The sequence below is a fragment of the Onychomys torridus genome, chromosome 7 (assembly GCF_903995425.1).
Source record: "Onychomys torridus chromosome 7, mOncTor1.1, whole genome shotgun sequence".
In the NCBI taxonomy this organism is placed as follows: Eukaryota; Metazoa; Chordata; class Mammalia; order Rodentia; family Cricetidae; genus Onychomys; species Onychomys torridus.
This window is the reverse complement of record NC_050449.1, coordinates 43025795-43043873: the sequence shown is the minus strand read 5'-3', so window position 1 is coordinate 43043873 and position 18079 is coordinate 43025795. Positions and strand designations below refer to the sequence as shown.

At 45.6% G+C, this 18079-nt stretch overlaps 1 protein-coding gene across 15 annotated transcripts in view; it reads left to right on the top strand.

Annotated features, from left to right (window-relative positions):
* Ncam1 (neural cell adhesion molecule 1) overlaps nt 1–18079 on the top strand; it is a 299701-nt gene that overhangs the window by 267390 nt on the left and 14232 nt on the right. For 5 of the 15 annotated variants that reach the window (XM_036192174.1, XM_036192178.1, XM_036192176.1 and 2 more), the window contains 2 exons: nt 13978–14102; nt 17177–17354. In XM_036192174.1, the coding sequence (XP_036048067.1) occupies nt 13978–14102; nt 17177–17354 (303 nt within the window). Of the gene's footprint in view, nt 1–5510; nt 5514–13977; nt 14103–17173; nt 17355–18079 lie in introns of all 15 variants that reach the window. The other 10 variants (XM_036192169.1, XM_036192175.1, XM_036192180.1 and 7 more) reach the window with 3 other exon arrangements.

The window sequence follows — 18079 nt, the reverse complement described above, 5'->3', positions numbered from 1 at the left end:
TCAGGCACCTACACTCATATGCACACACATATACATCTACAGACAGACATTTAAATATACATAAACATTTAATTTAAAATAAAATATTTTTTAAATAAGGTGGAAAGCAATTGAGGAAGACACTTAACAACAACCTCTGGCCTCGATACGAACACATATGGGTGTGGATAGGCCTACATTAACACAAACATGTACATACACACAAAAGATATGTAGTGCGCATAGATACATGCCTATATATAAACACCTATCTAGGCTGTGACATGAAAAGCCAGTCTTTCCTCATTCAAGTTCCCCATAAGCTGAGGCCCAGGTGCCTACCCTCCGGTCCCACAGAGCTTATGGGCACAGGTGATCCTGTCCAAGAGGCTGTGTGTGTTCAGCCAAGGTTGGAGGCCTCTTCAGCTGGTTCTGGCCAATTCCTTACCTGCATGACAGACTGCACAGGGTCTTGGGTCACGGTCTGTACTTAAAATAGAGACCCGCACACTTCCCAATAGTGTGTCAGCCACCTGTTCCATGCACAGTTTTTCTCTTTCCAACTTTACTTCACATCTGCTCCTCATACCAGCACACCAGGATTGCTACTCCTTTTTTTTTTTTTTTCAGTTCAGCACCTATATGCCTCCAATGATCTAGTTTTCATTTTTTGTTCTCCAGTGGCTCCTGCTAACTCCTCCACCTTTGTCCCATTGTCTTCACAAGCTAGTGAGTATTGCTTTCCTCACCCATGTCCCTTCAGGTGGCTTCCCACCCACCAGGCTCATCTGCCTGACGTTATCTGCTTCCCTGGGCAATAATTCAGCTCCGGTTTCATCAGGTTTTAAAAGAAGTGCCAAGGGAAAGAGAAATAGGCCCAGGGCCTCCCAGGGCAGACCAGAGAAGAACCTTGCTCTTTGTAGGAAGCCCCGCAGACAGCTGCCCTGGGACTGCTTTGGTGGCCGTATACTTGTGATGTTATTCCCAGCAGGCCAGACCAAAGCCGATATTTGGGAAAAGCCAAAGGAATTTACCAAGAAAAAAAAAATCTGCCCTGCCTGCAGGGTCATATAAAATGCTTTGAGGTGTCGTGTTTTCCCCCTTTATTTTAGTTGGATTCAGACATTGAAATTAGATAGTGAGGCCTGTAGCTTTCGCTGTATCTGTGAGTGCATAGAATTCTCATAAATATTTGTGGGAAAATTAACAGTGCCTGCTCACAGATGGGCCTGGCAATAGGTATCTGCACAAATTACTTAAACCTTTGCAACTGAGGCTTGCTGATCTCTGTTCTAAAATCAAATGACAAGTCCCCTACCTACCCTAAAAAAATGACATTTTCAGTGTTTAACAAGCTCTGCTTTGCTCCCCTGATGGGCATTACTGAGCCAGCCAGCAGGCTGTGAAATGGGCCTTTGCTGGAGAGGGTGAGCCGAGTTCCTGCCCTCTCGCCTCCTCTTACTGCTCTACACATTTGTCCCTTAAATCCTGAGGAGTGGAGAAGGCGCTAGCTAGGCCCTCTACTCTTTGGAAAGGTGAACTTGGCTTTCTAGCAAAGGGGTGGGGGGGATTTTCGGTGACCTAGTGACTGCTGTAATGCCAGCATCAGCTCAGAACAGCAGCATGCCCTTCCTGGCTGGCTTTATTCTCCCTAATACTGCAGACAGCTTCAAACTGAAAGCCTTCTTTCCATCATTTCTAATAAGAAGCATTCCCACCATCTCATTCCAAGCTATGCACTGTAACCAAAGGAGTCCAGGCTTGGGAACCAGACTGCACTGGTTCAAATCTTTTCTCTCATCCTTCTTTCTACCTTTAACTTCATAACCATAGATGAATCCCTTGGCATCCCCAAGTCTCAGATCTCTTATTTCTAAAATGAAGGATAGATTCCCCTTTACTGTATGGCTATTTGTGGAAAAAAAATTATGATTAAATAAAAATACACAAGATAATGTGTCCAGCATTTAGTAACTGGATTTATTAGAAAGAATAATTGAGGGTTCCAGCATTTCTTGCTGCGTGAGTTCTTTGTCCGCAAATCTCTGATAATCACTCTAAAATATTTATATTAATAAATCAGGGAGACAGGATGAGTCCCACTGTCTCTGATGCATACATATGTATGTATACATGCACACACTATATGATACATATGCACGCACACTTATATGCACAGTTTGTACTTATGGGTATGTAAGTTTTGTCTCCCTTCTTGCCTTCACTTTTTTGTGCTCTTTCTGTCCTTCATGTTTCCATAGCAACCTGGCCTCTTCCTGTCCTTCCCACCACAGACCTGTCTAGTGAGTACAGAGCCTGGCTGCTCTGGGCAGCACCTCTGATTGGATGTTTGTAGCACAGACTACAGTTGTGAGTGCATGGAGGCTCCCATCCTTGAATGCTTTCCTAAGCATGCTGTCTGTTTGTCCGAGAAAGCAAATGAAGCCTCCATCGAGGAGGGAGGGGTGATTATTTGTAGGAGAGTCTACACTTGAGGAGACCTTTCCAAAGTGACACTCTGGTTGGAAACAGAAAGGGATTAGGAAAACCTGAGGAGGGTTAAAGAATGGCAGCTCCTTCCCAAGATTTTACTGTCCCTGCCTCTGAAATGTGTGTGCGTGTGTGTACGTGTACACACACACACACACACACACACACACACACACACACACACACGACAATAACAATAAGGCTGAGAAGAAACCAGAGGAGGAAGGGCTGCTTAGAGAAAGGCAGAAGGAGCTGTGCCCCTGACAACATGGCTGCTGCCCTTGTCTCACTGCAGAGGACATCCTAGAAGGAGCCACAGCCCCTTCCTTCTGCCCCTTACCACTTGGTGCTAGAAAAATAATAGAACAAAGCCACCCCACCACTGGCTAGACTCTCTGGGGTGAAAGTGCTGGCCTTCCCTTCCTGACAGTAGAACCCAGGGGCCAGCTGCATCCCCTTTACCAGCCTGAAAACCTGCTGAGTCAGCGCTGAGAGCTTCCAGTCTGGCCTTCAGAGTGTGAAGCCCCTTGCCGAGGCAATGAGACTGTTTGTACGTAACTACGGATCTTCCAGCACTGGACCGTGGGCAGGACTTCCAGCTTTTACCGCCTTTCTGGATGTATTGAGGGCTTGTCCTGCCTCCTGCCAAGAGGCAGTCAGAGAAAGCAGATGACAGGCCTGCAGAGCTCCATACCCCAGCTAAGGCTTTTGATACATCATTAAAGAGGAGAGAAAAGCGTTTCCTGGTTCCGTGTGCTGCGTGGAGTGTTTCGGTTTTTTTTCTCCTGCAGAGCGCAGCTACGGCCTGCGTTCTTGGTGTTCCTCTGTGTGTGTGCTGCGGTGAATTTTAATTCCTGATGCCTTTGAGGTTTGTTTCTGTGAGCAGAGCAGAGACAGTAAGCCGGGCTCATTGGCATGCTTTAATGCTGATGATGGGTTTGAGGACTTTGCTGTTTGTTGGGGGTAGTTTTGCATTTGGACAAGGAATGCAGCCAACAACACCCTTTCTTCTGCAGTGTCTCCCTGTGTCCTTTTTCAGCCTGGTGCTCTACGTGTCCCAGGCAATAGGAGAAAGCTGCACGACCCGTTTGCACAACCCTGTCCAATTTGAGACATCTCTTTGTATCTTGGTCTTGTCTGTCAATGAAACACGGTCTTGACTCCAGACTTCTCCTGAAAAAGGAATGAAGTATTTCTCTCCTGATGTTTTCTTTTTAAACAGTAGGCATTTCTACCCACAGATAAGATGCTTAGTCATGAAATCTGATAGTAGAAATTTGGAGACTGTTTTATTTTAAACCACTTGACTACTGACCCAAATCATAAGTCCCAGGGGATAGTGAGATAAAGGAGAAGCCGTCATGACAGGCAGCAGCATGTGTTAGTGTGAATGCATTCTTCCCCATCCAGACAAGATGGAGAGTATGTGAGCCGCAGTGGAAGGGGAACTGAGTAGCCAGGACCACGCAAAACTTCATCAGTCAGATAACACGAGTGAAAATAAATAATATCTCCTAGGTGTGTATATGTGGTGTGTGTGTGTGTGTGTGTGTGTGTGTGTGTGTGTGTCTGTGTGTGTGTGTGTGTCTGTGTGTGTGTGTGTGTGTGTGTGTGTGTGTGTGTGTGTAAGAGAGAGAGAGAGAGAGAGAGAGAGAGAGAGAGAGAGAGAGAGAGGATCTATTTGTAATCATAGGTAAAGTTTTTATAAATAAAAGCAAGAAGAACTGCTCATCACACATAATCCCAGTCAGGTACCCTTGGCAAGAACCTGTGTCATGGTAGGCCGTAAAATCATGAACTCTGTTAGCTCACAGTGGCAAAGGGATATGGCACTTAGCTAAAGCATTTCCTTCTCATTATTTTTAGTCAGTGGCATACTTTCAGAAAGATAGCTTTATCTCCCATCTTTGCCCTTGTCTCTTAACCTCAGCTGTCAATATCTAGAACTTGCACCCAGGCCTGTAAAAGTTACGGTAGGGAACCTAAGTAGTTAGGGTCGGTTTTTTAATCCCAAATGGCAATGTGGAGTAAAATTCACTGCCAAAGGCATGCAGGTCAACTCAAACAGGAAAGCCCTGGTTTACGCTGGAATTCTCAAACCCCTTTCTTGTCCATGCAGTCTTGGCAAATCTGAAGGCGTCATGGGATCCGTACGTAGTCAAGTGTACGTTTGATGTCCCACTCTCTGCCTGTTGAACCAGGGGCTGGTGTCTGCTGTTTGGTATCGATGCAGCCATTGTATCAGTTACCAGAGGGTACCTAGTCCTTTACCTGTACTGACCTTTTCCTTTTATGTGTGCCTTGGCTCTGAGGAGTCCCTTGGGGTGTTAGGAACATCATGGGCAGGCCATAAAGAAGTGGAATTAGCTCCTTCAAGCTGTCCCTCTCTGGCCTGTGACTACCCAGCCTCCTTCAGTCATGTCCCTCTCCTGTTCAGCCAGCACAAACATGAAATTACTCTCGTTAATTAAACACGCTCTATTATTGTTTCAGGACTCTTCCTTGATGACCTACGCCGTATCACTGCCATTGCTTCCTCAAGGATGCTCAGACAGTTCTGGAATCTGCAAATAAATAACATGCTCTTTTTTTTTTTTTCTTTTTTCTTTGTCTTTAACAGTCTCTGAGATTGACCTAGTTTGACAACTGGGCCTTGACAGAACTACCCCCTCATTTTTAAAGTGCTCATGTTCCTTGGTGTGGTATTAATACGCAATGTTGCAACTGTATCTAATGCTTACCGGTGTTGTTAACTAAATGCGCTCTATAGTTTGTTATCTCCTCCTTCCGGGCAGTACAATTGCCTTCCCAGTGTTTCCTATATAAGCTGCTAATTTAATTTGATTTCTCCTTTTATTTAGTCTGTGATTTTGTTGTTGATTTTTTTCTCCCTGCCCATTGTTTACATCAGTTTTTAATTTTTTTGTATTTTCCATGTGACCTCCTCCACTTTCCTTTCAACCAATCATGTGCGTGCGTATCATGTGACTTTGTCATGTGGCTTGCATGGTGCTGATGATGTCGTCCACGCTGGTGAACAGAAGGTAAAACTCTTTGTTCTGATTAGAGGACTACACCTGGAAACACAGCCTGGCACGCATTTCCTCTGTCTCAGATCTACTCAGCAGAGCCATTTGAAAGATTTTCCCCTCTTCTCAGTTCACGGCTAGAATTCAGCAGGCCTTGCAACCTTGGCATGGCAATCTGATAATCATGACAACCTTTGGTTTAATATTTTCCCTCAAGAAATCTGGTCACACCAACTGCCCTCTCAGAAAAGCCACATTAGCCACCATACAGTTTGGAAACTTGAATTTTCAACAGACTTCACAAATGTTATTTCCCAGAAACATGCCTTGAAAATTCGCCTCTTTGCTTAACCTTCCATCCAGTAGCTCCATAAATCTCAATTGCTCCAAAATGAGCTGCAACCCCCCGGGAATGTTTTGCAACCTTCCAATGCTCCAGAAAGACAGAGCCTGCAAAGGTTGCACTCCAGCAAAACCAGAGAGTGCTTCATGAAATTTGCATAAATGTAGGACTTTCTGAAACGAATTTGGATTGATGGCTGAGGTGTCACTTTTCAAGAGTGGCCCTCCCCCAGGCAGGAGGCACAAATCAAGCAAAAGTCACTTGGCAATTAACGATGACTTGAAGTCTCCGTGTAATCAAGAGGCACATGATTGACCCTTACAGAAAAGGAAATAACATTATAGCCTGATGAAGTGCATAACAGTGACGAAATAATTAGTTGATATTGTGCCTGTCACAACCTTGTTAAAACATTTCTCGATCACCATCAAGAGAGAAGGGGACTTCTGCTTTCGGCTCTTCCCCCACTAAAATCAGACCTATACAGAGCCTCCCCTGGGAGTCACAGGCATTCTGTTCTCTCCTAACTGTAAAGTTTTACTTCACATCACACCCTAAAGACACATACAGGCTGCAGTGATTACGTAGCCAGACTAACACCAATAACCACTCCGTGTGCCTGCGCATGCAAGGGGCTCCCCTCCATTTGACCTCACTTCTGACCTCACTTCTCTGAGGACTGATTGGGCGACATCCACACAGTCCAAATCTCAGTAGCTCGTCTTGCATGGTCTTTGTTCCTGGTCTGGTCCCTGAGTCACACTCCCCGTGTGTGTTACCCTGTGTCTCTCCCCTTCCTTTGCCCTCCATTTACCGTCACTGAAGACTTCCTCTTTGTAGGTATGGCAGCTTCATCCTAATCCAGTCCCATTTACAATCAGACTTCCAACACAGAGTTATCTGATATTTTACATGATATGCAACAAAATAGGAACGTCCCTAAAACAAAAGAACCTTGCAATCCACAGTAATAATTGATCTAAGTTTTTTTTTTAAAAGGGGGTACAGAGGGGCTCTCTTCGGGACCTGTGATCAAGACTGTAAATACGGCAGTAAATGTTTCCTGAAGCTATCCCAAAAGCCCACCTCAGTGTTGATCTAAGCTGTCAATTTAAAGATATCATCAGAGTGAGCCTTGGAGAACCCCAGGCTGCAGTTGTCTCTCACACCGCTCCAGGTTCCCATCCTTTTCAGACCCTCGGCTCTCATCTGAAAGGGATAAGCAGAAAACTTGCTGTTCAGGTGAACTACCCACAGCAGGGTGAACCTTTAACTAAAAGGGGAAAAGGGGGAGGGGTGGAGAGGTTAGAGCTAGTAAAATTTGCGGGGCAGAAAAATGAAGCTTTGTTAAGGACAGTCCTGCCTCTTTTCCCTGGTCATTAGTAAGGACTTAAGTGACCTGGGCCTGAGTTCAAATGATTCACATAATCTTGTGGCTTCCCTCTTGTTAGTGGATTGCACATACGGCAGCCAATGAAATCAGGCGTTTCCTGCCCTACCCCAGTCCATCTCTTCCTAGCCACAAGTGACCAGGATATGTTTAACATGTGCTGGGTGCCCCACCCACCTTAGGTTCAGTTGGGCGATATTTACGCTGTCCTGAAACAATGAATGAAAGCAAAGGGAGGTTAAGCCAGGGGCTGAAACCCATTCCCCATCACCAAATAGCTTTCTTCGATGGAGAAGAGAGGTAAGCGTAAGCACCCGCCCCCAGGACAGGAGAAGTCAGTTTGTTGGACGCGAGGCTGAACTCCGCCCTTTGCAAACATTCATTTCCAACATGCCCCTGTGTACCAGGAGAGCTTGAAATGCTGCCACAGGGACATGGTTTTATAGGTCATTATCCGAGGATTCTGTAAATGGGACTCCCCATTTCCCACCATCAGCATGAGTGTGGCAAGCGCCCTGTACTCTATCTGTCACTGTGTTGCATGTCTGAGCACGGCTCCCTTCACACCCATCCATAATGATCTTTTTTTTTTTCTTTAGCTACTGACCCTGACTCGTATTAGGCAATGCTGGTTCTGACGAACTAAATTCTTTAACCCCTGCCCACTCTTCCTTCTTAGATTGAAAACATCACTAACTACCCCTTCCACACCCGCCTTGATTTTTTTACAGCTGTGTGTTTGGAGCCCCTCTCTCTGGCAGGTCGACACAGGCTTTCCACCAGCCTTTCTGCTCTAATTGCCTTTGTTCCAAAGGATCTCCCACACTGGCGGCTCCCAGGGTAGAGAGGTAGCAGGAAAGGTCCTCAGAGGGAGACAGTGGTGCATTATCTTGCCTGAAACCTGTGGGTAGGGACAGGCTTTGGAAACTGGCAGATCCCCTAAGGCTACCAACATGAGGGCAGGAACATTCCAGTAGCCCAGTGCTTCTTAATACCCAAAGAAATGTCCATGAATTAGTGAAGAAGTGTACTGCCCCCTTGTGGCATGGAGGCAGGAGCAGAGTTCACTGGGTCATAGTTCTTTCAGTCCTAATTTCCTGAGCCTGGATGAGCCCCATAACCACAAGCCAAACCTTCGTGGTCATTTTTTTTTTTTTTTAGGACAATGAAACAAAGATAATTGGTCAATTAATCTGTTGGTGCTTTTATGCTACCCACAAGAAGGGAATCGGTATTTCTGTGGTTCAGTCTGTCAGAGTTCATTTGTTGCAATCTAATTTGCATTTTGTGCTGTCTTTCGAGGCCCCTCCACCCCAACACACGCTCATAATTCCTAAGAGAAACGGGGCCCAACTGGATTCTGTACCAGGTGTCTCAGTGAGCTCAGCCCCCAGGAAACTCAGCATCCTTTCTCTGTAAGGAGCTAAGGAATTGGGGCTGGAGAGATGGCACAGCGGTGAAGCGTACTGTGGGGTCCCACCGGGTTCCATTCCTGGCACCCAAATGGCAGCTCCCAGGCATCTGTAATTCCAGTCTTCCAGGATCGGATGCCTTCTTCTGGCCTCCTTAGACACCAGGCACTCATACCGTGCACAGACATATGTGCGGGTGAATCACCCATACAAATTTTAAATAATTAAACCCAAGGGGCCGGCGGCCACATCCCTACCCATTCATTCTGTATTTCAGTATCCCCTGAAGCTGGGGGCTAGGGTGGCAAAGTCAGGCCACCTTTGATCGGGCATGTCTTTAACTCCAAAGAAAAAGAATACTTGTCTTCAGAGGCCTTATTTGGAGTGAACGATGCTGAAGTCAGAAACGGCACCTTTATCTTTAACATCACAGAGCTAAGCTCTGAACGTGTGGGAAATCCAGGGAGGGACACCCCTGCCCTCACCCCCCAGATGTGTCAGGGAGATTATAAGGACAGAGAACGGACACAGCCTACATCACATTAGAGTCACTCATGTGACATCTCTAGCAAAGAACTCCATTTCAGGAGGGAGAATTAGTGGCCTAATAACTTTAAATCCCGATTCCCCAAGGCAATTTGCTAATCCCTAAAGGACCTGTCAATATTGTTCCTTGATGGAACCATCATGTGTCGGAGCTGGAGACAGGAAATAGGCTTCCCGTCTGAATAGGGAAATAATCCATTTTGGAGTTTTATAAAGATGCATGTAATTTTAAAAAAAAAAAAAAAAAGGTATACACAAGGTTAAACTGGTTGGTAAGAAATAACTAAACAAAGAAGACGGGAACTGGGATAAGAAAAATGAGCAGTGTTTTAGTTCACAACAGTGCTATTTGATAGTAAACATACTAGACTTCAATACAAATGCTACATCCATTACTAGTTAATCATGAGTGCAGCTGAGATCACAGACCTCCACGCAGATCTGTATGAAAGAGAAGATGCAGTGAATGAGGGCTGGAGAGTTGACTCAGCACTTAAGAGTATTGCTTTTCCAGAGGACCCAAGTTAGTTCCAGCACCCACACTGGGTGGCTGCAGAGGATCTGACAACCCTCTTCTGATCCCTCTGGGCACCTACGCTTCTGTACACAAACCCCCACACAGGTACATACATACATGCATAATTAAAAATAAGCATGTAAGCCGGGCGGTGGTGGCACACTCGGGAGGCAGAGCCAGGCAGATCTCTGTGAGTTCGAGGCCAGCCTGGTCTACAAAGTGAGTTCCAGGAAAGGCACAAAACTACACAGAGAAATCCTGTCTCAAAAAACAAAACAAACAAACAAACAAAAGCATTTAAAATGGGTGCTCAAAGAACAGTAACAGAGGCTTGGGGCAGGGGGTGAGGGCGGGCTGTGTGGACCCTTGGTCTTTCATCTAAGCATACTGTTGCCATTGTGTTTCCTGGAGTGGAACAGGCAATCTTGTTTTTTCACAGTTCACAGACGCTTCCCCAAGTCCTGGGCTTGCTGTGATTTTTGTTGTAAAGCCATGCATCCAGGAGTTCTTCTCCACCTCCAGGCCCCTGCTGATGAATGCAAAGGCATGAAGCAGACTCAGATTTAAGGGCTCAAAAGCCCAGCAATTCCAAAGGAAGAACCTGTCATCTCCATGGCCAGAAATACACGTGTCAATTATGGTTTCCGGGAGGGCTCTCATAGGGCCTGCCCATGGTATATCCGACACTACTTGGCCTTTTTCATACTATTTTTTTCCTTGCATGTATGATTTGTGTTTTGCGGGACAATATCAGAACTGTCCAGAATTTCATACTTGTTATCGTCAAGGTTTATTTTTAAAGTAGCGCTGTGTTCAGCTTTAGCATAAAATATGTAAGGGAAAAAAATTAAGTCCTAGTTGAAGCTACACTCAAAGGGTATAATTAACCCCAGGGGTCTTCTTAAAGCAACCTGCCTGTTGCTGATGAATGGCAAACCATCATTTACAAATAATTACAATATTGGTTTTTCTGAAATTGCCCATAATGATTTCAGTCACAGCAGCAGCCACCCCAGAACCTTGGGACCCCCCCCCCATCATTTCCTCTGCTAATGTGTTCAATTAAGCAGGGAGTCTCTTTAACACTGAGGCCCCCATGTCTTTGCAATGCTCCCTTCCTCCAAGTCTGGTTTTGTGCAGAAAGTTTTGTTAGCCCCATGCCTAATCTGTAAGGAAAAACAGACAGCAAGCATTTGAGGATTTGTAAGATATTTGATTCAACAACTGCCCTTCTCCAATTTGAATGTACTTACAAAAACTTGTAGGGCCACCAAGTTGGTCCAAAGCTCTGCACTAGTGGAAAATGGTTCTCCTTCAGGCATACTGTATAGGAAAGGTTATAGTACTGCCCAAGGACCCCACTATCTTTTTAATGATCATAACTATATTATTTTTCATTTTGCTAGAAAATCATGTCTCATTCACCCTTGAGATATCATTGCCTGATAGACAACTTCTAGAACTCAATACAACACATGTTTGTATGAGTAATCATAGGCAAAGCTTTCTAAATGATAACCTAAATACTATATAATATAAAGTGTTCTGCACTTGAGAGAAAATAAATATGTACCAGAGTAACCTCATCAGATAGAATGATAGCTAATTCTACTGTTTTGAGTAGGGTAAATGTTAGAGCTGCAGTTAGGAGTTGTTTTAAGATCCCAATTATATACATATATTTTTCCTGAAACAAACGGAGAGATAAGAGACTGCCTTCAACAGGCCTGCTGGGTTCTTCAGGGACTCCTGGGAAAGATGCCTGTTCATTTACATGCCTTTAAAGGGACTTGGAAGTCTCTCTTCAAAGACAAGAATATATTTAAAGAAAACTTCACCAAATTGTAAAGCAAGAAGTTGACAACTGTGTGTCTTCAAGATATTGAGCTGTTGATCTTAGGGTGTGTCTCCTGAAAATAGTTGGCTGAAGGCCATTTCTTGTGTTTTCCATCCCCATTGTGTTGTGAGGGATAACCAAGGCCAAGTTGGTAATTCCCCTAAGTCCACCCATGCAGAGATGACAGAGGTGGAAGGTACCTTCTGTTTTGTTCTGTATCCCCTTTTTGCAAGCATGGAAACAAACTATGGCAGATGACATTTTATACCTCCCACAAAGCAGAGTTCAGAGGAGGTGTTCCGACCGTTGATTCTGCCTTGATTATCCACAATGCTCTATTCTGAGAGGAAACAGTGAGTGAGGGTTCGACATAGCAGCTGGATGGACTCCCCTCCACCTCACTCCAAGGAGGCCTCGCCTGGTGAAACCCCTCCTTTCTCAGCAGAGAGACACTCAACACAGTCCATGTTTTGATCCTCAGTGCAGAAAGCTATAATTCCATTTCCATTCAGTCCTGGCCACCAACCATCACAGTCAGCCTAGGACCAGGGGGTTTCCTGGGATAGTGCTAAACTTCAGTGCTAACACCTGTAATGTTTGAGGGTCCCGGGGTGAGATGGTCACCTTAATTGTGTCAGAGAATAGAATTTGTTGAGTTCTCTCATGGCTTCTTCAGCTCTGCTGTGTTCAGCATGGTGGAATCTTCCAAAAGGCTCTACCTTATTCTACAGTAGACTCTGAGTCCCACTGGACATTTATGATGGTATAGACACTTACTGCCTAAGATGATAGAAAAGCTCAAAGAAATTTGAAAAGTCTACATAGATTGACATGTCCAAGCCAGGTCTAAATGTTTTCTCTAAATAGCTGGGGACAGTGGCTACATTCTAGCTTTAAAAAAAAAAAAAAAAAAAAAGGACAACTATTTCTCTAAAACCTATTTGTCTTTGTCTTTTTATTTTTTATGTTTCTTAAATTCCCAGTTGTAGGGAAGAGATACTAAGACTGACTTTTCCTAAATATCCTTCAGAAATGACAACTAAGAGCCCCCCCCCCCACTTTGCAGTATGTGCCCATCCTCATTTCTTCCCAGTTCTCCAAGCCCACCCATACACACATCTCACCAAGGAGTCCTGTTACCACAGGAGACTGCCTTTCTAACCAGCTCCAGATGATGTGCATGCTGTGCCCCAAGGGATGCCTGGTAGGGCTCTGGGTGGCTTGTTCTCTCTGCTCCCACCTTTGAATCCAAGAGAGGAGGCTCCCAACAGCTGAACAAGGAGACCAGGCTAACATCCAACTGTGCCAGCCACCTTCAATTCATGGCCAGGGTGCAGTGTGAGGTCACTAGCTTCTCTCCCTAGTGACAAGTCCCTCCCTGGCTCTTCTGAAACATTCCCATGTTTCTCAGTAACCTGCTTAATAATCTGGACTACAACCTTCCCCATGAGATCAAGAAATAGATCAGTCTGGTCCTCTCTGGAAGTCCTGGTTCCTCGCAAGCAAGGAGTTTTAATATCAACCCTGGGTCACACATTTCCTCATCTGCTCCTTGAGTGTATGCTGGCAGTTTCTGGGACAGTACTTTAGCATCACACTATAGAGCCATCCTGGCACCCTCTGGCTTCGCCCACTTAGATCAAAATGCTATCATCCAAGTGAGCATAAACTGCAGATAGAGAGAAACAAGCAACTTCGTTTTTCTTATTGTACAAATGCTAAAGCCACCACCACCACCCCACCCCTGCTTCTCTCACAAAGAAAAAACCCCCCCTGCAATGATTGTTGCTTTAATACATTAAAGAGCCAAAGATTATCACTCACTCGGCTGACTGAGCTGTAAATGTAGGTACAGGAAACTTGCCTATGGCAATTTGTGTTTTATTTAGCCACAATTGGAAACATATTTTTAAGTGATCCTAAGCAATACAATTTAGTTCATGAAAAGCTAGTTGCAAGAACACAGCATCATTCACTCCCATCAGTGATCAAGCCCTCGGGACTCTAGGGTGAGTTATGGTGACCAAGGGATAAAAACACAGGGCTATTCTGAAAAGTAATTCTATGTTTTTAAATTTTCTATTCAGACCTGCTTACATTTGCCCATATTTCAGGCATTCTGTCAAGATATGTCAGGTTCATAGAAATCCAGCTTGCAAAGTTGGGGAAGGAAACATGAGTTCCAGTGAGAAAGACAGGAAAGCTGTGCTCATGGGGAGTGTTTTCCAGAACATTCCCACAAAGCACCTTCAACTAAGACTGAATAAGGCAGCCAACTGGGACTCAGAGTTCTAAATCCACTGCTTTTTAACCATTTGAATTTCTGAAAAAGCAAGAAAGGTACCCAGCCCCACCGCATCACTCCATCCTATTTGATGGGCTCACTTCTTGGTCCATGGACCCAGATTTCATGTGAACTTACTGGCTGTTTCAGGGGAACCCAGTGCACCCAAGCTGGAAGGGCAGATGGGAGAAGATGGGAACTCCATCAAGGTGAACCTGATCAAGCAGGATGACGGAGGTTCCCCAATCAGACATTATCTGGTCAAGTACCGAGCGGTGAGTAGCCCTCCATCCTCAGACCCCCTTTCCCCTTCCTGGGACCCTGACACTTCCCTCATTGGATCAAGAACTCGAGAATCCCAGGTGAAGTGAGGGTAGGACAGCATCCCACTGGGCATTTTGGAGGAGACTCGTGGAACTTGACCAAGGTTTTAAATCCCAAGTCTGACCTATAGCTGTTAGGTCATAACCATAGTGGGACCATTTGAAAACTACTATGACTGGGATGGTAAGAACATCACCATGATTTTTCAGTTTTTCTACAAAGTGTGTTTTCCATAATCCAGGACTTCTGTGCAAAATCACCAGTGCTACCATCTAAGAGTCACTACTTTTGATAAAGTGTGTCTCCTGGACCAGGCGCTCTGTCTCGGCGTACTTCCTGCACAGACCCTATGAAGTGGGTATTTCAGTTAGCCCCCACATTACAGATGAAGCAACAGTAGCTACCACAACCAGGAACTGATGTTCTCACACAGATCAGGGAGGCCGAATTTGAATCCAGTCCTATCTAGCTGAGGAGCCAGGCTTTCTCCTGACTTACTTCAAGATCACAAGCTGGATCCCTTGCCCGCTCTTCTCTGCACCTTAGCTGGGCCAACTGCTAACAATCAGCTCAACGCCCAGCTTCCCCTAGTGACTCACTCACCACCTACCTAAGATCTCTACCTACCTAAGATCTCTACTAGTCCATCTTTCATCCCCACCCCACAAACTGAGAATCCTCTCTCCTTTTCCCAGTTTCAGAATGACATTTGGCAAGCAGTAGCGGGGGGTGGGGTGGGTTTAGAAACAGTCTCTGGGAATAACCTGTTACTGGGATTTCTTAGTAGTTGGAGGCTTTCTCCATGAAGCCCCAGATAAGGCTTTTTCCAGGAAGTTTGCTCATCCCCTGCTCCATGGAAATGGCATGTGGGTCCAGCATAGAGCCCTACAAGCATGCACACCCTGCAGCCGGGGGACAGACCTTTATCTATCCAGATCTCCCAACTGGTTCTCGAAGTCAGATATGATCCGGCAGAGTAGAAGCCTCAGTAAATGCCCGTAAGGGCCAACCCAGAGATACTACTGTATGGGAATTCCTGTAGTTTCCTTACTATGGGGAAGGATGTCAAGACTTGCCAGGGGCCCTGAATAACCTACTTGGAGCAGGTGCTATGGTAGGGTGCAATGCCTCTGTCCATTATGAGCCTGAATGGCATCAAATTCCAGCTTCAAATTCCAGCTGCCATTTGCCAGCACGTGATCTGAAGGACAGATAATCTCATCTTCCCAAACCTCCATTCCCCTATCTGGAAAATGGGAATAAAATAACTTCAGCTGTCAGATTAGTTACAATATATGTTGAGATCCCAAAACATCCCAGATGCTTTGAAACCTCTGTAAATTTTAACTAGGATGCAGGACCCAGCTAGAATATCTCCCCCGAGGAGAGACAATCTCGAGGTCTGTTTGCCTGAATGGTCACTGCAGCTATGTTTAACAGACAGAGGAACAAAATGCTGAGCTCTTTTAGATTTCAATGACTTTAACCATCCTCTTTCACTTTGAAGCTTCATGTGTGCTGAATGCAACCACATATTATTAATATGTATTACATAGCATAAAGTTTGCTCTCCTGAGTGTTTGCTTTATCGTCTGGTTGTCTCTTTTGTAATGATGTTTGCTGAGGAAGACAGAGAAAGAAGAGCAAAGAGAGACAGCCCAGCTTCTTTGTTTTAAATTAAAACAGCACCAGAGAAACATGTGCAAAGCTAACGTACAGCCCAGCTCCGGCTTCCTGCTTGGATTAGAGGATACTAGAATCCCCCCCACCCCCACCCGAGAAATTTCCCACAACACTTGCAGCCCTGGAATGAGCAGTAACAAACAGCACTTTATAGCTAAGCAGAACTACTTCGCTCAGTAAAATCTCTTCCTCCAGCCCCAGGCCAGGACCGGTCACCTCTTTCCGGACACTGTTGCTGTGTTCTGGCCACCCCCCCCCCCCCATTGAGTAAATATTTGTCAAACCCCCTTGGGTGCCTATCATGTACCTGAGGCATATGTAGCTTTTGAAAAGGCCAGAGACTATGACATGGTGAGCTTTGCAACTAAAAATCCATCTGAAGATTTCCCAGGAGGATGTGAGGCCTCTCCCACACTGTTTTGTTATGCAGGTGGTTGCCTAGCGATGGCTTTGGAAACTCCCTTCCAGTACAAACTCTTTGGCAAGCATGGATGACGTACCTAGAGGGAAGGTTGGGTGAAAAACGGGGGATCTCCAGAATCTTGCCTCTCTCCTTATGGCCTAGCCAGTGTTTGCTAAGCACAGTGGGATACTACACGTGAGCTCAATGAGCGTCCCTCACTTGTTCAACCACAATGAGGCCAGGCCACACTACAGGAATTAGAAAAGCCCAGTTCAGTCCAACACATGTTTGCGGGGCTCCCTATCATGGGAGGAAAGCACAGTCTGGGGCTTGAACCCGCTAGGCTCCAACCTTGAGTGCCGGGTGACTTTAGGAACTCAGCTAACCTATTACTAGTGTCCCTCTAATCAGATTTAGTAAGAGCCTGGAATGATACCCAGAAGGTTTGTTATAGGGATGTGATGAGAAATGGTATAGGCAGCCCTAACTGCAGAGCCTGGCCTATCGAAGATACTCAGTAGATGGTGGTTTGCATTTTTCAGTAAAATTGGAACCTATGTGCTATTCACCTGTCAGAATGTGGACAGCATTCTGAAATATACCAAGAACATTTAACTCTTCTAAGAAACCCTCCCTTAGGCCATGTACCTAGCGTTCCAGAGCATAGGAGAGATAGTGTAGGTGGGGACAGTGTTTGAACCCTGTAAGTCCTGGAGTTGGTGGGCCAATGAAGTCAGAACCATGCTATACTGACCTTCCTTACTGTTGATGTTGGCAAGCATCCCCCAGTATGGAAAATCTTCATCAGTTCCCATATTTTACATTTTGAACCCCATGGTTTTCGATCCTCCTGAGTCTGTGCCACTTAGCCCGTCTCTCCAGCATTCTCACCTAAGCTCCCTGGTGTCTTCTGTCCTTCCTGCCGACTGTCCCCAGAAGCTTGCCTCTGAGTGGAAACCCGAAATCAGGCTCCCATCCGGCAGTGATCACGTCATGCTCAAGTCCCTGGACTGGAACGCCGAGTATGAAGTATATGTGGTAGCTGAGAATCAGCAAGGAAAATCCAAGGCAGCTCATTTTGTGTTCAGGACCTCAGCCCAGCCCACAGCCATCCCAGGTACTGACTTCCACTTCTGTTTTCTGTCTGTTTCCTGCTTTGAATTAATGCACATGTGCCGCGCCTCCTAATGCGCCTGAACAACCCTGACAACTTGCTTGCTTACAGCCATCCTCATGACTGGTTGCTCATGCCAAGCTTAGTTTTGCCTTAGTCCCATCTGTGCAGTGGGTTGACATGTACCAGACCACCCAGGAGAGTTTCGCCAAGCATCCTGGGGAAAAGGTCCTATCTCATTTGGCCTTGAAATAGCAATGCTAACCAGTCTATGGGACTCCCTCGGATGGGAAATGCCTCAACTCCTGCCTTGCCTTGGATGCTGGTTGAACAAGGATCCTTAATGAGACTTTCTCTGCCATCTGCATTCTATACTAGGATCACGTAACTGGTTTTTATGGTGTCTGTATGTGACCCTTGCTTTAGCTGTATAACCATGGTCTAACTCTCTTCTCTCTGGTGACCCCAAGAGAAGGAATAGATGGTGCCCAGTTAGCCACAAGCTTATCTGTGAAGGACCCCCTCCACTGTGCTAAAGACAAATTGAATGTCTTGGAATGGAGCAAGTGGAAAACATAGATCCTGGGAGGCACCATCAATGGAAGGGCAGCCAGTCTGCTAGACCATGGTAGCAGCAGTGCTCCTAGGAGATGCAGATTCGTCTCTAGGATCCAGGACCAACTCAAGTGTGGGAATAAAGTGAGAGCTCTGATTTCTGGCCCAGATAC